This window comes from Apaloderma vittatum, unplaced genomic scaffold, assembly GCF_000703405.1.
Source record: "Apaloderma vittatum isolate BGI_N311 unplaced genomic scaffold, ASM70340v1 scaffold7902, whole genome shotgun sequence".
In the NCBI taxonomy this organism is placed as follows: Eukaryota; Metazoa; Chordata; class Aves; order Trogoniformes; family Trogonidae; genus Apaloderma; species Apaloderma vittatum.
In genome coordinates, this window is record NW_009701834.1 from 1,141 (window position 1) to 20,746 (window position 19,606).

Consider the following 19,606-nt stretch of genomic DNA (forward strand, 5'->3'; position numbering starts at 1 on the left):
GCATTTCCCTACCGCGAGCAGCACGTTGCGCCTGCTTTTGCGACGCGCGAGAGGTGCAACATCCGCCCTGTCCCACCTCCGCCCTCCTGAGCCCAAGAAATACGCTTTAAGGCTGACCACAGAGGTCTTGCCTAAGCACCTCCATTGCAGTAGCTTGGTTTCAGTCACGGCTTTCGCAAGCCCGTTTTATTCCTCGGCAGTAAGGTCCTTTCCGACCCAAATAATTCCGTGACTCTCTGACAAGAAAGGGGAGTCAGTGCTAGATCGGGGAAGAGGTGCCACATCCTTGTGGCGAAGACATACGTGGGGACAACAGCTTTAGAAAAATCGCTTTGGGCTATTTTCAAATACAAATCAGACTTGGATTTGACACGCTGAAGCGTTTAGCAACGAATGAGTCACATGCGGCCGTACGCCTTCAGCTGCTTCGGCCGAGATCAAAAGATGCCGATCGCACAAACGCTGAAAACGCTACAGAAATCCTGTCCATTAGGGCTTCAAAAAGCATGGGAATGGCTGCACTGCTCCACAGCAACCTTCAAAGCCCACCAAATTCACTGAGAAGGACGCTGACCATGTGCAGAAGGACACCCCCCCCACGCCAAAATGGTATTTTCAATAGCAGTAACCATTTGCCCATGACGGGGAGGTTGGATTAAATGATCTCTAAAGTCCCTTCCAGCCTAGGCCAGTCTAGGATTCTATGAATTATGGAGATAAGCGCTGCTCACAGTTTTGGCAACAGCGAGACAAGGGGAAAACCCGCAGATTAAAATACGGAAGGGCAGCCAGAAGAAGTTTACCTTTGGAGAACACTTGAAATGCATGCCAGGTACTGGGAGTGTCGTCACATACATTGTAATACACCGATACAGGTATAGTGTGCCAACTATACAGAAAAATCTTCTGCTAATTATAGACCTAGAAGAAAGAAAGGGGAGGGGGAAGAGAGGAAAAGAAGTAAGGAGGTCACTCAATGCAAACAAAACATGCAAAGATAAATAAAATAAACTACCAGCTGTTCTCTTCTCGATGCTTCGGGAGCGTATCAGCTTACAACTGAGAATCCTGAATCACTTGACAAACATTCCCACGCTTTATAGGTCAGAAACATGAGAGCAAATCAGCCAACATCACCCATGAAGTTGATTACGGGAAATAAAAGGATTAGCGTACAACGGCCTGTGCAGACTTAGTGTTGAAAATATTAAAAGGGATTTCATGCCCAACACCTCTCCGTGAGCTGGAGCAATCACTACTTTTCTATTCAAAGCCAAGGATAAAGTTACAGTATTTCCATTATAAGATGAAAGGGGCTGAGTTGATCTCAGCTGACGCACACATTTAGGAATTACAAAAGGGCCGCTGAAGAAATAGCTCATATGACCCATACGAGTGCTTCCTGAGCAGCATAAGAAGCAATCGGCATCAGCAGCAAAACCTCTGAAACACGACCCGGTTGGTTTTTGTTGATCTCAAATTGTTGTTATTTACAATTAGGACCATTGCGGGGGGGCGGAGGGGGGGGGATAAAGTTACAAGCTCTGGTATTCGTTTGTTGCTATTTTGAAACATTCACTTTTTAAAAAGAGTATTTCCACCATGCCAAGCTCTTCCAAGGCTCAAAACTGGCCGTCTGTTTTATTTTTAATGGCTTTTGGCAGAGTTATTAGACTGTGGGGCTCCACTCTCGGAAGACTGCCAGATCAATAACAATTTGAGTGCCTGAACTTATCAGAACAGCTTCAACGATTAAAGGGGAAACGCATTTTTGGACTCAAGTGCTCACTGCACTTTTGTATTCTTCTTCCATGTCCCGGTGTAAACACGGATGAAGCCAAGACCTAAAAATTATACTTTATTAATGTAGCTCCACAGATCCAAATTTAAGAATGGAAGACATCAAGACACTGATGCTATGGTTTTCCTCTGTGTTTCAGATGGGGAATTTTTCACTCAGAAGGGTGAGCCAATGAAGATCTCACACTTGTGCCAGGCTTTTCTAACTAGACATGAAACTGCTTTCATTTATTACTTGGTACAAACAGAGAGGATATGAATTAAAGACTGAGCAGCACTGTATTTCGAGAGACCAAGTCGCGGTATTTTATCAAGCACTGAACCTTTTTTATTTTTTTTTAATTAAAACTACTCACAAACCTACTTGGCTTCACTAGATGGAGCATATTTTAGCTTCGGGAAGTGGGTTATCAAAGTGCTCTGCACTGCAATATATATTAAAAAAAGAAAATGTTAAAAGCCTCATATTTTCCCTTCTCAAAAGGATTTGTGCGTGCAGGTGTGATTACAAGCCAGCTAGCAAGCACAACCTCGAGGCTTATTACTGGCCCAAACAACTTTTATCACAACGACCCAGACCTTAGCTACGGCTACGGTCAAGTCTCTGAGCACGCAGCCCGACTCAGATGTCACGCACGGCCAAACCCCCTCGTTCTACTCCCGAAACATCTGGGAACGCTTCTCAGAAGATAATTCTGCCTCAGTAGCTTGCCTGGATTCCTCAAGCTCCTTGCAGTGTCTGCAGATAAAAGTTTGGGCAGCCTAGAGTCCCCAGCCAAGACTCGTGCAATCTGGTGAGAAACCAACCCAATTCCGTGGCTGGTGCTCCTCAGAGATGTTCAAGGCAAGCTGTCACTTGTTTCCTTGCACCAAATCCAGTGCCTCGCCTCAAAGCCAGCCAGAATTTTTAGACTCTACCTGAAGGTAAAATTAAGCTTCAGGCAAGAAAGCAGTAACAGGGGCCAAGGGAAACCCTACACCCCGGTTAGCCGGGCAGACACCCAACACTCTTCCATCCTGGCCCCAGCTTTGCAGTTCCAAAGCCAACATGTAGGTCCTGTTCATGCAATCCCTGGACTAAATAAGGAAGACCTGAGGGATCGGCATCACAAACGACACCTCTCTATCATCCTTCACTGCTCGGGAGGACAGCGGGCTCAGCCTGGACAAAAGCAGGCTACTGGTAAATCATGGATCTGGTAGGATAAGCAGCGGGAATTTCACTGCTTGGCAAAGAGAAGTGTTTCAAAAAGTCTGAAACTATGAAGCTGCCTCCTTCGCTCAGCCCAGTCACCAGCTGCAATTCAGCTCCTTGGTAACAAGTGCTGCTGGTTCACCACCGACCTTGAGCTTGCACCCAGAGACATCGGTGAGTGGTATCTCTACCAGCTGAGCAGGCAAGGAACCAGGTCCCATCCTGTCCAGCCATCACCCGGCTTCGTGTCTTATCTTCAGATCTCGAACCGAGTGTGGCAACGGCTATCCCTGACGCCTCCGGAGGTCAGAGAAATGAGGAAAGCCCAGCTGGCTTCATTCCCTCTCTCTCCTCTCGAGTGCAGGTTCAAAGGGAGGTGGGAACCCACGCCACAGAAGTGATTCAGCTCTTTTTACAGCACTCGGCAGCTCACCATCCAACACCAAGAGATCGAGGTCCTCCAGATAAAGCCACCTCACGGGGCTCATGACAGAGCACCTCTCCCACTCTTCCCTTTCTTCCACTTAGCAACATCTTGGGCCTCTTGGATTACAATACTTTTGCTCGCTGACATAAAAGACGACTTTTTGCTCTCAAAAGCATCAAGTGACCAATACACACACTCAGGAGCACGGCCCAGCTATTCCAGGGCTCATACTGGGAACTGGAGGGTCTGCAGCTCTCTGACACTTTCCCCTAAAACCCGAAAGAATCTTTCTAAAAGCAAGTAAAATCAAACTGGGACAGGGCGGAGAAGGATGGAGGGGGTAATCTTCACAGCTATCACTGACACCAACATGCTTTATCATCAGGTCAATCCATGCCTCGCTGCTTCAAAATCCCCAAGGACATTATGGCTTCCGCAGTTCTTCAAAGCCCCTGCTCAGCTCCAGCAGAGCATGTCTCATGCCTCGTATTGCCCTGACGCCCCATTCTTGAGAGCAGTTCCACGTCACCTTCTCTAGTGTTGTTTAGAAAAACATTGATGGCTCAGAGAACCCAAGAAAGTTAACGGTCCCCCATGCTCACCGCAGGCAGCTGGAGCAGCGGGGAGTGGGGCTGAAGAGTAGTTGCACTGCAGCTACAGTGCCAAAGTGATGCAGAAGCCATAAACAAAGCAAGAGGCCAAGCTGAATGAAATCTTTCCTCCTGTACAGTTGCGCACTTTAAAAAAAATCCAAACCAACCAACCAAATGAAAAGTAATGTCAGGTTTTTATGGCCCTACCGTAATAATAAATTAACCACTCTAAAAACTTTCCTCGAAGGAACGCCACCTCCGTAAAAGCATACCCCAGTTTTAAGATAAAGCAGGATAAACCAGGAGAAAAGATGAACAAACCATCATCTCGGTCTTGCAGATTACTTAAACATCTGCCCCTTCCTTATGGAAACCCACAGCTGTGTTCCACAAGGGTAGCTTGCCCCAGCTTAGCAAGTTTCTTTTCAAGCCACCTGTACCTTACCAAGCTGCTGAAAAAATGCTTACGTTTAAGTTTTAATGCTCTTCTCCATTATACAGGCAAGCGATCCACTAGCCTCTGCTTTTATTTTTTTAAAACAGGGAAATCTGTAATTCTAAGGTCATTACAAAGTCCTGTGAACCAAAGGATCTTGTATTTCACACGGTGGGGCTCAAAATACATTTTTCCTCAGCTTTCTACATAGGAATCATAGAAAAAAAATCAGTGAAGAGGTAATGAACGAGATGTTGTAGGAGCAGAGGAGAAGAGGGAACCCTCTTCGGGCTGGGGCAGCTGTGGGGACACGCTTTTGAAAGAGAAGGTGATAAACCACCTCGATCCTGCTTAAGGCCTCTTGCCTTTGGAGCACCTCGTACACAGCCACGGTAGCACAAGGGTTTATATCAGACCCGTGTGATAAGGCAGTCCCAGGTGTGGACAAACAAGTTGAGCATCCGCACACCCTCTGCCGAGGGTAAGCGGTGGGTTACTTCCCCTGACAGGCAAACTCAGCCTTGCCCTTCTGACCACACCATGGGTAAGGAGGCAGACAACCACAAGGACCTTGCAAATTCACTGCACATCTATGCTTTTTGTATATTTTATGGTTGCCTTGTGACATACTTTGTGTTTGACATTACCTGCTCCATCCAATGTCAATCAGAAAACATACTTTGCTTTTTCGCGCAGCACTGTTGAGGTGCATGGACTAAACCGCTGCCCCTTGGTTTTGTCCACGAGTATCGTAATCTTTGCCTCCCCATCAGGCAAACTCAAAGACACTAAATCGATCCCAAGTTAGTTTGCAGCTATATTCCCCATGTGAGCTGTGCCCCCTCTAAGGGGACAGGACAGGAACATCAGTCCTTCCCCTTGGTGGCTTTACACACCCGAAAAGGGTTCAGAAGTTAAATGTGCAGCCAAACAAGACCACAGTTGTTTGTTAGGGAGCAGCTGGACCAAACTCCTCCCTTTTGCACAAGCAGCCCACACAAATCACAGCTCCCCTGTCGCACAGCACCCACTTCAGTTTGGGGAACCCAACTGAGAAAGATCATGAGAAGCTTCGTTTTCTTTATATGCACACTAGTACCTGAACTCCCACAGCTGTCAGAAGGATACCCTAGCACTTGGTTTTCAACAAGGTTTTACTTACTTGTATTTTAAGAGCAGCCACTGAACAAACCACAGTCCTACAAGGATCATGCCGTTGATTTCACAGATAGAAAAAGCCCATTGCACCCGATCGAAGCGATCAAAAAATGCATCAGGTAGGGGAGGCTGCACCTCCTTGGGAGGCACTCGTTCGTGAACAACGGAGATAGTCACTGTGGTAAAGACGAAACAAAAAAGTGCGTAAATAAAAGCCAGAAGAGTCTTGCCCCACTCCATAGGATACTGCGAGCGCTCTGGCTCTGGCATGGGGATCTTGATCATCTCCTTCTTATATCCATTTGGCATCCCATTTAGCTTCATTTTACTGCTGAAGCCGTTCTCGCGCGGGGCGTTGCTCACGCCGACGCGGATGTGCCCGTTGGCGTGCCCATTTTTGTGAGCCTCCATGTGGTGAGCCATTTTTAAAGTCTCGATCATGTGCAATAGCCGCTGGCCGCTGTCCGAAGACACCCGGGAGAGAGGTGTCTTCTTAAAATCCTCCTCCGTGAGGTTGATCAAATCCTGCCCGGTGAAGCTCTTCAACGGCTCACAATACTCCGGCACGGCATTTTCCGTCAGCCAATTCGTCACCTCCTCGGGTGACCACAACACCACTTCTTTCATCTCGCCAGGCAGCCGGGGCACGGTCTGACATCGGCTTTAAACCGGGCAGCAGTCACTGCGATTCTGGCGCGTCACAAAGCTCCTCCTTGGCTTCATCTTGTCCGAGGAAGCAGTTTGGCAAGAGGCAAGTCCCCGTTTCTAACCATCCGACACGATCAGCCGGGCGCTGTGGCAAGCATAGGAAAGGGTTCACTTCATATTCGCTTCGGCATTCTTCTTCCTGGAGAGGAGAACAAACCAAGACCAGTCATCAGGGTAGCCTTGACCAAGAGCTCACAATTGCCCTTTCAACAGAAAATTACTACAAAAAGAGGAGCCAGACTCTGGCACAGAAAAGACGAACTGATTTGAGCTCTAGCTTTGCACACACAGCGCTGTCCTATGATTTTCTCAAGAGCTTTAACTGTTTTGTATTGTAAACACCACTTGGCAGCTGTGCGAAGGACTCCTTCCCGCTCTGTATTTAAGTTTTCTAGTATTACGCAGCTCTGGTCCACACTCAGTACCCAAACTCCTCTTGAATCATAATACTTGAGGATTTAAGGATCTCCAGGGCAAATGTTTAGCATTATTCACGTCCCAAACCTCCTCTCCCCCTTACAGACTGCTATTCTCAGCGCAACGGGTTGCGCCGAGTTACCGAACAGAAAGCCTGGTTCTTGTTCCGTGAGGTAAAAATACCTAGTGTACCACAGAACATGCTTTTCAACAACACTGAAAAAGAAAGTGATGTAGATAAGCAAGGTTATACTCCCTGGGCCAAAGCAGCAGAAGGAAAAATCAATGTCCAAACAGGCTAGCCTGAAAATAAACCAAAGCATTTAGGTTTGCAGAACTCTAGCAAACGTTTAGCAGCTCTTCAAGGTAAATGTTAGGGTTTCCAACGTATACAGCTACAATTCAAATAAATGTTTGTCATCAGCTAAAAAAAAGTAAAAAAACCACAAGTGAAACTTTTTTTTGCTTAAAAAAAAAAGGGAGAAATAGATAACTTCTACACCTAATTAATTACAGAAATCGCTTAGAAAAGCAGGGCACTTCCAATACAAAAATTACATGAAAACAGATGTTACTTGCTGGAACCTCTTCCTGTGTTTTTAAGACACGAGTAGTAAAATCCTCAGCATGAGGCAACGATTATGTGGCAGTGAATGTCCCAGGTCTGAAGATGCTTATTCTACGAACAAACTTCCCCAGAGCAAAGAGAGGAAAAAGCCAGAATCCTTGTCTCCAGTCTGCCGTCCCGCGGACCAGGTCTCTCCCGCAAAAGGCTGCAGCATCGTAAACACAAAGTGACCTAAATAAAGCAACGGCATGGGAGGAAAAAAAACAAACACAAAAAAACCCCCACTTCGTATTTTCAAACGCCTTATCACGCCTTTATCAGCTTAAAGAATATTTTTAGCCTCTTACAAGCTACCAGATGTTTGTGTTTCATCACAGGGAGCAACGTCGCCACCAAGGAAAACCAAAATAACCTCCACCACCGGCATGGTTTGAGTGGAAGTGGTGCAAAACAGCTCGAGAGCTGTAATCCTACACAAAACGTGACCACGCTGCACATAAATACATTTTTTGACCCGTTACCTCTAAACTAAGCAAGAAACACAAAGCACAGTTTCTTATCTTGTTTCTCTACAGAATGAACCAGGTCTGGTGACTTGCGAAAAGAAAAAACTCTGGACAAAGGACCGGCAGCACTTTGCACACCTCTTGTTTGCCAGGAAAAAGGCACGTATCTAAGTCTCTGAAGCAAACAGAATAGTCCCTCTGGCGAATTTCTGCACTTTTAAAACAGAGGAATTGAGGACAGACACAGCTCTTGCTTTCTTTTTTTTCTTTTTTTTTTTTTTTTCAGTATGTACTGAGGAAGGCTTTTAGCTGTGGATTGCTTCATCATTCAAGTTGTGTTTAGCAAATCGGCATTTAGTTACACAGCTCAGAACGTGGGGGGAAAAAAAAGGATGGATTGAATTATGCGTGTTAACCCACATAAGAAACTCCTCCAAGGCTTTGACTGCAGGAGAGCAGCTCAGCTCTGCATCACATTGGCTCTCACTGAACTCACACGATCACAGGGCACCTGAATTCCTGGGTCTGGCAGCAGCACAAAGCTCAAGCATGAAGCCCGCGTCCATCCTCCACACCGGGGAGAGCTGGCATCATTCGGCCTCCAGCTCCTCAGCCCGTGCACTAAAGGTGATGCCAACCTTGAGCTACTTCACCTCCCGCCGTCTGCGGCTCAGCTCGCCCGCTGCCCATGGACGAGACGGAAACACCATTGCCTTGTTCATGTCCACAATATTGCAGTCTCCAGTGATGCACCAAGAGCTGCCAGCTCAAGGGATAGGTGTCTACGTGGAAAAAAATGCAACACACACTTCCACGCCTGTCCTAGCGTCAAAACCCAGGTTAAAATCCAGCTCCAGAAGCTGCACGGCATCAAATTCACAACTAACAGACCTCTCCACAGGATCGTTGTTTCTGAGGATAGCACCTTACAATCTCGATGAAACCCAAGTTATTTATTTTTCAACCCTGTTACACCACCTTAGTCTGCAACACGACCTCATCCTCCCATGCCATCGAACAGCTGCCTCTCCAGTTCTGCTTTGGATGTGGGAGATGTGGGAGCACCCTGTGTACACCACGAGGTGGGGCAATATTAAAACCGGAGTGAGTGAATCACAATTTCCCAAACCACTCAGAAAGCAGGAGAGCTGAGCTTTTAACCATTACCCTCCTGACATACCAGCCCTTCTGTCCAGCCCCTGACAAACTCAGGGGAAGCCTCCTGCGCGCTGAAGAATTCGGGACCCCGAAGACGTGGTGCAAAGGGCGCTCTTCGCTGTTCAGGAGCCTGCAGCCAACCTTCCAATTACGTCTCTGCACACACATCTCCTCCTCTGGCCACGGCTAAACTAGTAGGTTTTAAGACGAGCTCTGTGGGGAGCCTAAAAGAACAAAAATCTGGTGCCAGCTGCAAATCTTCCTCTGGTACTGACACGAGAACCATAATATGCTGGTGTAAGCCCATGATACCTGGCAAAAAATGCAAACGTGCGCCTCTTGCAGTAAACTGCAAGGTTTGGCAATATTGCTAAAACCTACAACCAGTTCAGAAACTTGCTTGGGCTTTAAACTCGCCATCAGTGACGCTATTAAAAGAAACCATAGAGAAGAATATAATTGAAGTGGAGCAATCTTTTTATCTCCTAGATTATATCTCCTAAAAGTCTTCATTACTTTGAGAAATCCCATCTCACAGAAGCACACGCTCGTGATCCTGCTTTGAGGGGGGTTGGATCTTTGGAGGTCCCTTCCAACCCCCCAAATTCTGTGATTCTGTGATTTCTGGATGGATGGGCAACGATGGCACAGGGCTCACCAAGGAGCAAGAAGCTACTGAACAGAAAGCTTCAGTCCTCCCGGATGACATTTCTGGGAGCAGAAGCGCAGCCCTGGCCAGGCACAATCCCAGCCCGCTGCTCTCACATGTAAATCACTACCGAGCCCCTTTTGTAAAGGCAGAGTAACTGATACTCCAGGGAAGAAAGGCTAGAGGAAAGACAATACTCTGCCAAGGACATCGGCCGTGGAGTCACTTCCGTCGAGATTTTAAAACGAGGAAAAACATCTCAAATTTCTAGTGAACACCTATCGTTCAAGTCTCCATTTCACAGTCTGTCTAACAGGGGAGAAACAGACAAAAACCCAAACTTCTTTCCCAACAGCTTCTCGCTTGTCACATTAAAAATATCTCTTTTTCCTATTGTGCGTTCGTGAAAGCTTGACCAGGTGAGGTTCGCAGAAATGATACGGGACAGGAACGGCCCTCCGTGCCCTCCCTTGCTTCCATAAAATGCCTTCTGTCCACAAAAGCGACAGACAGAAGGCGAGAATGGGCATCAGTTGGTCCCACTGCCCCAGTGGGACGTGGGGACGGGCACACACGAGCCTCCCCAGCTCTGACATGGGCTGTTAGCCTGGGGCAGGCAGCTAAAAACCTCCCTCCGTCCGCAGCACATCTGCTTCACTGAGGAGCCTGTGGCTGATAAGGAATTATAAATAACGACGTGATTATCATAACACCAATCGCCCTCCGGTAACGATGCCGCATAAAGCTGGTATCTCCAAATACCCACACCACAAGACTAAGCAGGGCAAAATCACTTCAGCAAGGGCTCCAGCCCCCATCTCCTTGTGCCTACGCGACCTTTCTCCCCCGTTTCCAGCAAACATCAAAGTGCTATCTCGAAACTTTCCGATCCTCTTCCACTTTCCTGACATCGAGTACTGCCCAGCGCCACTTCAATCTGCCCGTACGAGGGTTGGAAGACCATGACCACAGTCACCCCAGGGAGTTAACCAAGTATTGGAGAGCACACTACATCCCCTTGCATATTAAAATGTGTTTTCTTTTGCAACCGAGATGCGGTCGGGCATAAGGATCAAAGTTTGTAGCATCTACCTCTTTGGTTAAAGGACAAGATAAGAGCAATAAAATCATCAGCCGGCTACACCTCCACGCTCAACTTGGTGGGCAAGGTGCGGAAAACTGCAAGTTTCTGTCTCTAGGATAACTACGCGTTCACATTAGATGTCACTCGTTCAGATTTTGTTTCAAAGTCCGCAGCCTCACGGCGGAGCGAGCGACAGACATCCCCGGGGCAGGCAGCATGAGACTTTGTCTGGGATGGCTGCAGGGTCCAGGGAGCAGTAACCTCGCTCCACAACCCTGGAGCTGGTTTACAGATTAACACGCCTTCCCTCTTATCTCTACACCTGCACTACGTCCCTTTCTAATGTTAACATTGCCTTTACTTAAAACGGCAAAAAAGAGACCTCCCCCCAACCACTCTGTTCTTCTTCAAGCTCCTCTTCAAGCACTTTGAAACCCCACTGAAGAAAACCTCTGTCTCCTCAAATCAGATTCATGCCTTCCTCTTGTTTGTACAGTGCTTTTATTCTCTAAGCTTTATTCTCTAAGCAAGGACCTTTGCTGCCAAGGCAACAGTCACTATAGAAATCGGTAAAATAACCAACTGTTTCAGAAACCGCCACCGGAGGCCAAAGAGATTTTTCAGAGGCAGTGGGTGTGTTTCGGTTGCAACACTGAGCACCCTTCCCAAACACCACCACCCTCCCGGAAAAGTTAAGATGATGAAACCAGTAGTAAAAAAAAAATAAGCGTTAACTCAAGCGAGCTCCAGGGATAAGCACAGTTTGAAGCGAAAAGAGTGACACTTTGTCCCTTGGAAAAGTGACGTAGGGATGCACACGTAACCAAAAGAATCACCTGCTGTAAAGACTGAGTTTTAATGCTTTAGAAACCGAGCCACAAGCGACTTCCCCAAACCCCTTGGGGAGCAGAACTTTACAGGGGATGTGAAATACTCCAGATGAAACTGGGAGCTCCTGCCCTGTATTTTCACAGCAGCAGGGTCTGAGTCACTGCGACAGCCACCTCCTCGATGGCCATTCCATCATCGCTAACAATAACGCTGTGACACCTCAATAACTGGAAGTCCTCTGCACGCAAAGCACCTCTGCAAGCCAACAAAAGGGTGCCTGCCACAAATTAGCTGCTGGATATCACTAACGAGCACCGTACCAACATCGAATTGCTTCCCTCTCCCCCTCCAGGATCGCCTGTGCCTCCAAACCAGAGAGACCCCCTTGCAAGAGGCTGCACCATCAGCAAGAGACTGCCGGCACTTTAAAATGTTACAATAAAACCCGTTTTGTGCTGTAAATGCAAATACAGAATGTCTCTAAGTATAAAACTGAGGCACAAATGGGCTCACGAGTTTCATGGAGCTCGGAACTAGGTTTCCAAGGTCAGGCCCCAATGGAAAAGGTTGTCCCACACACAAAGTCAGAGCAAAAGCAGAATTACTACCAGGAAAAGAGAGGCTGGGATCGACAGGTGAAGCAACACCCACGTCCCCTAAATAGCTACTTATGCAGCTTCAGAGAGAGAGAGAAAAATGCCTCCACACTACATAAATCCTCCAGCAGCTCATTTTTTCTAAATTAAGTCCATAGGAAGAAGAAAAAGAAACCTGAAACCACTGTATATTTCCTATCCTAATTTAACAAACAAACAAAACAAGAAATTAAAATCCATTCACAGGCAGGGATCTCAGCGGGACAGCTCTGAAGCCAAGCCCAGAGTTCAGTGGCAAGGATTTCAAAATTAAAGTACTGGCCTCAAATCTGAGGTCATCTTCAGACGAGAGACACTGCCAGTAACCACTCATGCTACAAAAATGCATCCTCTCTGTTGGGTGCATGTATGTGCGCAGGTAGGTACACACACACGTTCTGTGCCAGGTGACACTTGCCCTCCAAACCTGAGGAAGCCTCACTCCTTTGCTTCTTCTTGGTAGCCTGACATCTCTTTGCTCAACTTTCTTCCTCCTCGGGCTTGGAAGTAGCTATGGAAACCAGTAAACACTCAGCGGAAGGCTTCACCTGACCAGCCAGCTCATCCCCCCAGCAGTTGCTAAGCAGAGTTTTGTTTTGATGCTTCGGAAATCCTGCTTCGAGTGATCCGGGGTTGGAGAGGATAGGGTGGGGAGGGCAGGTTCTGCCTTTGGTTTAAGTCACAAACAACTATTCCAGCCACTTCCCGCCCCCCTTTTCTTTTCCCTCCAAGTCTCCCCAAATCCAGGAGGGACAGCCAGGTTCCAGGTGACACCCACAGGACCAGCTATGGGCTTTCCACCTAGGGCAGGGAAAACCCAAGCACACGTTTTGTGCTAAAGTCTAAACCCTAAAGTAATGCAGCACCTGCAACAGAACCGGGACGAATACAACTTTATTTCTGAAGGGCTGCAATAAGGAAACCCACCTTCTGACCCCCCGGCTCCTGAAAGAGCTGGAGCTCTTCAGCTTGGAGAAGAGGAGGCAGAGGAGTGAAGGAGAAGCCTCCTCAGAAGAGGAGGCTGAGGTGTTTATAAGTACGTCAAGGGGGAGTGTCGGAAGGACGGAGCCAGGCTCTGCTCAGGGATGTCCAGTGACAGGACAAGGGGCAATGGGTACAAGCTGGAGCACAGGAGGCTCCACAAAAGCATCAGGAAAAACTTCTTCCCTGTGTGGGTGGCAGAGCCCTGGCCCAGGCTGCCCAGAGAGGGTGTGGAGTCTCCTGCTCTGGAGACTTTCCAACTCACCTGGACGCGTTCCTGTGGGGCTGCTCTGGGTGATTCTGCTCTGGCAGGGGGTTGGACTAAATGATCTCTAGAGGTCCCTCCCATCCCCTGACACTCTGACTCTGTGAATGATGTTAGTTCTGTGCAAGAAAAATGCAAGTAACACCACAAAGTTAATTTGCACAGGAGGGAAACAGGAAAAAAAAACCTCAAACAACACAAAACACTACAACTATATTCAACTTCTATGAATCTTATCCTTGAAAGTCAGTTCTTGCTCATAAAGGGGCGTGTGAAAATATTAACAATCCACCTCAAATCCTTACACGTGGGTAATCTGCTCTGACACCAGCATCTTTAATTCTTCAGCAAAGACTTCTACAACAGCACTCAACCCTCTCACCAACCGCATCAGTCGTTTCCCTGCTATAAGCAAACTAACAAACCAAAAAACCCCACCCCAGGCACCAGGACCCGTTCAAACCTCGCACGCGTGGTTTCCAGATCGCACCGACCCTCCGTGTTTCTGGGTTTTGCCTTCGGGCAGCAGCAAGCTCCAGCCTTCATCTCCAGCCCAGCCAAGCCCAGGGCGGTGTGACGCCGCGGGATCTGGGTCAGCCAGAGCTAGGGCAGAGCCACAGATAGAGCCTCGTGTCCTCGCACAACCTCTGAGCTCGCTCCGTTACTGAAGAGCCCGGAACGATGCTTGCCCTCCTCCCGAAACCATCCACATCGCCTCACTTTCACACGTACGCAAGAGAAGACCTCTGAAGGGACCTTGACAGGCTGGACAAATGGGCCAGCGCAAACTGGGAGAGGTTCCACAAGTTCAAGTGCAAGGTCCTGCTACGAATTAAAAATAAAAATATCAAAACAGAAAGGGAAGTTTTGCCTAAGAAAACTGAGGACAGGCTTGTGGCTTGATGGTAATGAGGCTCTAAAACATATACTCCAGCAAATTTTGCCATCCAGCCATGCAGATTAGGACAAAGAAATCTGGCAGAAGCTGCAGTGAAAACAACCTTCCTGAAAGCTTAAATCAACTTAATATTCCAGTTTGTTACTGGACATGTATTATACAGCATCCAGACTCCAAACTGCCTTTTCCAGAGTTACAACTAAGGGAAAAGAAAATCAGGTTTACGCACTCAGAATCCTAGCCTAGAATCATGTTTCCGTATTTCATCAGAAATAGAAATATTTTATGTCAAATAGATAATTTTTGAAGTCCAGCCCATGAGACCCAGATCAAAAAGACTCCAAGCCCCAAGAGTTGAAATTCGAGTATCTATATATCTTCATGCAGGATGCTGTTCTCTGCATTTCAGTTGCTACTATTCATAAACCCACCCCAAAAGGCACACGCATCATCATTATCAATTTTTAATGCTATTACCACCCTCACAAAACAAAACAATTCCTGGGTTTGTCTTTATTAATTTAATTTCATGTAGCACATACTGATCGCTGGTCTGGACGACAGAACACCACAGCCAAGATTATTTCTGGTATAAACAGTCCTAACCCGATTTTTGAATACACATTCCTCCACTTTCCAGCAATCTCTTTTCAGAGTTGTAGCATAAATCAAGTATTTAGATCTGGAAGACATATATCTGTATGAAGGAGAGGAAGACTCTTAGAGTATAGTTGGCCTAGAACAACCAGAAACCCTGGAAAGGATAGGAAAAAAAAATATTTTTAAAAAAGAGTATTTTTGAATGCCAGTAAGTTATGGGGAAAATAAAATATTTTTTAAAAAAAGCATTTTTGAATGCCAGTAAGTTCTGGGTGTACAGTCTGCATAATGGGAACTAGAGGCAGATACACGGAAAATTTCGATGAACTGCCCTGGCGTCTTCCTTTTGTGGTTATCGCTACAAGCAAGAAAACTCTCTCTCGGCTCGCTTGCCAAACTTCAGCCACCTTCTTTACTCTCCTTGCCACCAACCGCCCGGATGCCAAAACTCCCTGTTTGCACTGGAGATCTTCCACCGCCTGCATTCGGCTCGGTGGCAAAACCGCGCTCGTGTTCATTCAGCAAAACCGAGTGTGGCTGGAGAGAGAAATCCTCTCGTCTCACCAGTCCTGCCGCCCGGCACCTCCTCCTCCGGCAGCAAAACTCCCAGAAAGAGGCAGCAATTCAGACCAGCTCTGTTCCCTGCTATCGGGGTCCCTATTTTTTTGCCTTTTATTGATAATTTCATTATTGTTGGCGTTTCAGGAGTGCTGCCATCGAACGTGGCGCTTGAATGCTGCGACAAGCTCCAGACTTCAGAATATGGACTTTACAGACCCAAGACAGTCCTCTCCCAGTGGTGAAATGTAGCTTTATCTCTGATCTTCATGCCACAGACTATTCGTACTCAGCTGCTCCTGACGTACGTCAGACACGTCACCCCTCCCCATTGATTATCCCCACTGATCAGGCAAATCCTACCTCAATCTTGCTACTAACAATTTGGCATCGAAGCCAAAGAAAAAAGACACACGCAAACACCCTCCTCAAAACATGAAGTGTCCCCAGTATTTTTAATTGCCAGGTATTTTAAAAGCAAGAAAAAAATCCCACTGAAAACACGCTCATTTCCACACTCACAGCAATGGTGACTGCGTGTAGTCCCAGGTAAACAATTTCCACAACCATGAGCGCAGAATCATTTGAAGTCATTAGGTTGTGTTCAAAGTCTGCAAAAATGGTTTATGGTTTACATATTCCTCTCGGCTTAAAGCTATGATCAACTACAAACAAGGAGAAATAAGGGAAGATAAAAAAACTTTTCTCTTACTGTTCCAGAAATTATTAATATTTCAACAACCAACTGAAAAGTTTAGAATTAAGATCCTCCTCTAGATATTCAGTTCCCTCTCAAATCGAAGCACAGGAGACGTGCCTGCATCATATTGTCTTACCATCTTTACTGAGATGTCTTTTAGCTGCTCAGCAACTCCGGTTACGATCCCAGAGACAGCAAACACTAAAGGCTGGAGGACTGCCTACCAGATTCCCACGCTGAACTGGTTAAGATTTGGAATGCGGCAATTTAATCAGTTCCAACAAGTAACCTGCAATTCCAGCCAAACAAGAGACTCTCAGCTCGAGGTACTGGCTAAGTACGACTGGCTTGCTCTCACGTCATGGAAACAAAGCTATATTCGAAAAGAGGATTTAATGAAACCAGCCTTTCAGCTTGCAAACTGCCCCACTCTCACCCACTCCCTACCCACAGGTGCTGCAAAGCAACTCCAGACAGAGCGCAACGCTTACATTTCACAACCAGAAGTAGTTAAAAATACTGAAATCACATGCCTCTGGAGATAGTTGCTCATGTGATTATCTCTTCTGCCAGCAAAATCAGGCTCAGCCTGCTAGTACCAGCACATGACTGTCCATCTGCTAGCACGAGCGTGTCGCCTCTAGCAAACCTTGCTTCCTAGCCCAACTAAAAGAAGGCAAGCCGAGCACTGCACGGTGCACTCCTAACGATCTCTGTTTCCTTTCCTTCAGTTGTGCGTTAGGTGGGAAGAGTTCACGGCCTGTAGCACAGCTCTGGACTTGAAGCCATTTCCACAATCCATCCTAACGTTAAGCGTCCGTGGCCCGCGTCACAGCGCGTTACGCTTTACGGAGCGCCCAACAACCGCAGCTGCTCGCGGCAAACAAATCCCACTGCCGGTTTAGAATTGGAAAGTCACATCCGCCCTTGGAAAAACAAAACGAAACCAAAAAAAAACCAGTATTCTTTCCCAGAAAGCAGGCATGTGAACTAACCACTCAATCAGTTAAGGGATGACTCTTGCTCTGAAAAGCTGAGCTGCTTGCCTGCCAAAACAAGACTGGGCTTCCTAGCTCCTCTTACACACAGCAATAAAGAGGACAAGCTCTGCTGGTTTGCAGCAGGAAGAGAACTGCAGAAACCCAACAGCACGATTCTCCTTCCAGCCACAGCAAGAGGAACCCAAATAAATTGCAGGCGAGGAGATGCGAGAGAGGAAGGGGAGGAAGGATTTACAACTGCAGTCCCGGGGACGTCAGAGCTTTCTGCAGGCAGATGGGTGAAGCCCAGATTAGCAAATTACTAATGAAAGCAAGGCGGTAACGCCGACGAGGTGAAGCTCAGAACCAGCCGAACTGGGACTCACCTCCCTGAGCGAAGCAAAGCGCCCCTCTCCCGGACGGACTGACAGCAGCCACCAAGTCACCGCTCTGCTGACTGCTGGGGAAGGGGGGGAAATTGCAGGAGAAGCAGAGCACGGTTGGAAAAAGCTGCTGAGGCTGAAGCTAAAAGCCGCGCGGCAAAGCAGATAACGAAGCAGCAGTCAGGCGGGAGAGCGCGATGCTCTTTTCAATCAACCTTTAGCAGCAAAATGCTAAGGATCGCTGGGAATAAGCCCTCCTGCAGGTAAATACTCAGAAGGCACACTCCCTAGAGATGTCCAGCAGGATGCAACATCCCTGCTCCGTACCTGAGTAAGCAAACAGAACAAGGGAATAACAAATACACTGATGCTTCTAATGTGCAGGAGCTCATCCAAGCAGCAGAGGGGTTAGGAAATTACAGAAACTCATCGGATTAGGAGCCCTTGAGCGTGGGACACCGGTTAAACCCCATCCAGCCACCCTGCGACAGGTTCCATGACGACGGAGTGCTCCCTCAAGGCCTTGGAAATGTATATACGCCTCCTAAATATGTTAGTAAACAAGATATTTTAAGAGTAAAAAATAAAGAGGGATCAATCCAACGTAGCTGCTGCTTTACCTGTCCATCCCATGGTCAGACTCGCTCTACAGGACTATCCTTGAGCCATGCTCTGACATGCAACTTCCAGGTAAACCCTAAAAATATTGTCAAGGCCTTCTAAAGCTGATAAGAGATGGCATTTTAATAAGAGGTCATTAAAAACAAAATAATCCATTAGAAAGATCATGAAAAAGCACCACCAATCCTCCAGGGACACCAGTGTTCCTCTTGCAAGCGACAGTGTTGTTGAAATGACTATTGATGGGAAAAAACACCCAAACCAACCACTAGTTTGGAAACTGTAAGATCAAGTACTGTACAGTGTCCACACCAAAAGGTATCAAAGAGTCACAGTAATTAGCATTTGGGGTTTTCTGTTTGGTTTGGGGTTGGTTTGTTGTTTTCTTGTCTGTTTGGGTAGTTTTTGCTGGGGTGAGGGTGGGGCTGCATTACCAAAGATGGCACAGAACAGAAACACGTGGGAAATTTGCTTTGAAAAGCAAGTATATTATTATCTGTCCTTAGGCACCCCAATACCTTTTCCCTGGGTCTGAAAATACCCACATTCACAAATATTTAATGTGAGAAAGGGGATAAAAGCATCGTGGCAGAAATCCTGATGAAATATGCGGCTCGGGCTACGTGGCACAGCACCGAAAATAAGTGTCTTATTATAGGTTTTATTGCACATCATTAGTGAAACAATGTAGGAATTCTATTTAATTCGAACCTGACACAAATCTGTGCTGGTCTGAAGTGGTCTTTGGCAGCCAAATTACAAAAGCCTGAGCTCTCAGGAGTAAACCAGCACCTCCCATCACCAAGTTCAGGCGATGGGAAGGGCTGGCACACAAACAAACCCTGCCCAGACGCGGCATCTGCACGTGGGGAACACAGCCTGCCTCATCCCCGCTGAAACGTAAGACGTGCCGCGACTTGGTTATGTTTTGAGGTCCCCTCCGACCCCCAGGATCCTGTGATTATGTAAAGGCTGATCTCAGACCCGAAAAACCAGCAGCTATAGGACAGCACAAGGATATGGGGTTCCTGTGCGTTATGGGCATTTCTGGCCCTCCCCAGAGGCGCGATGGGCAGGGGATGGTTTCTCAACAGCAGGGCTCAAGGCTCTCCTTATTTTCTAGAGGAGTAACAAGGAGGATTAATACTGGGAAGGACTCAGACAGACTGGTAGGGCCGCCAGGGTGGGGAGGACCACGCACAGCATTAGCCCCAAAAATCAGGAAATTTGCATTTCCGCAGTTCACTAAAAGCCAGTTTTTGCCAAGCAGCCAATCTCCTTACGCTCTTCATTAAATAAAACATGAAAAGCAGCCAGAAATGTGAAATACAAATGCGTACACTTCCATAAACCACAGGCTCTGTTATTGTAGATGCTGCATCAGTCATTAAGGACAAGAGGACTCGTGTCCCCTAACGGAGGGCACAGAATTTGGGGTGAGCTAGCAGGCAAGGA

The 19,606-nt window shown here is 47.2% G+C and overlaps 1 protein-coding gene across 1 annotated transcript; it reads right to left on the reverse strand.

Annotated features, from left to right (window-relative positions):
* Positions 1-803: 803 nt before the first annotated feature.
* LOC104281340 (phosphatidylcholine:ceramide cholinephosphotransferase 1) lies at positions 804-6,366 on the reverse strand (the record flags this gene model as incomplete). Its single annotated transcript, XM_009879302.1, has 2 exons — positions 5,614-6,366; positions 804-921 (listed from the first exon to the last, which is right to left on the reverse strand). Coding segments are annotated over exons 1-2 (741 nt in total), but the record flags the coding sequence as incomplete, so codon positions are not given.
* Between the last annotated feature and the right edge of the window lie 13,240 nt (positions 6,367-19,606).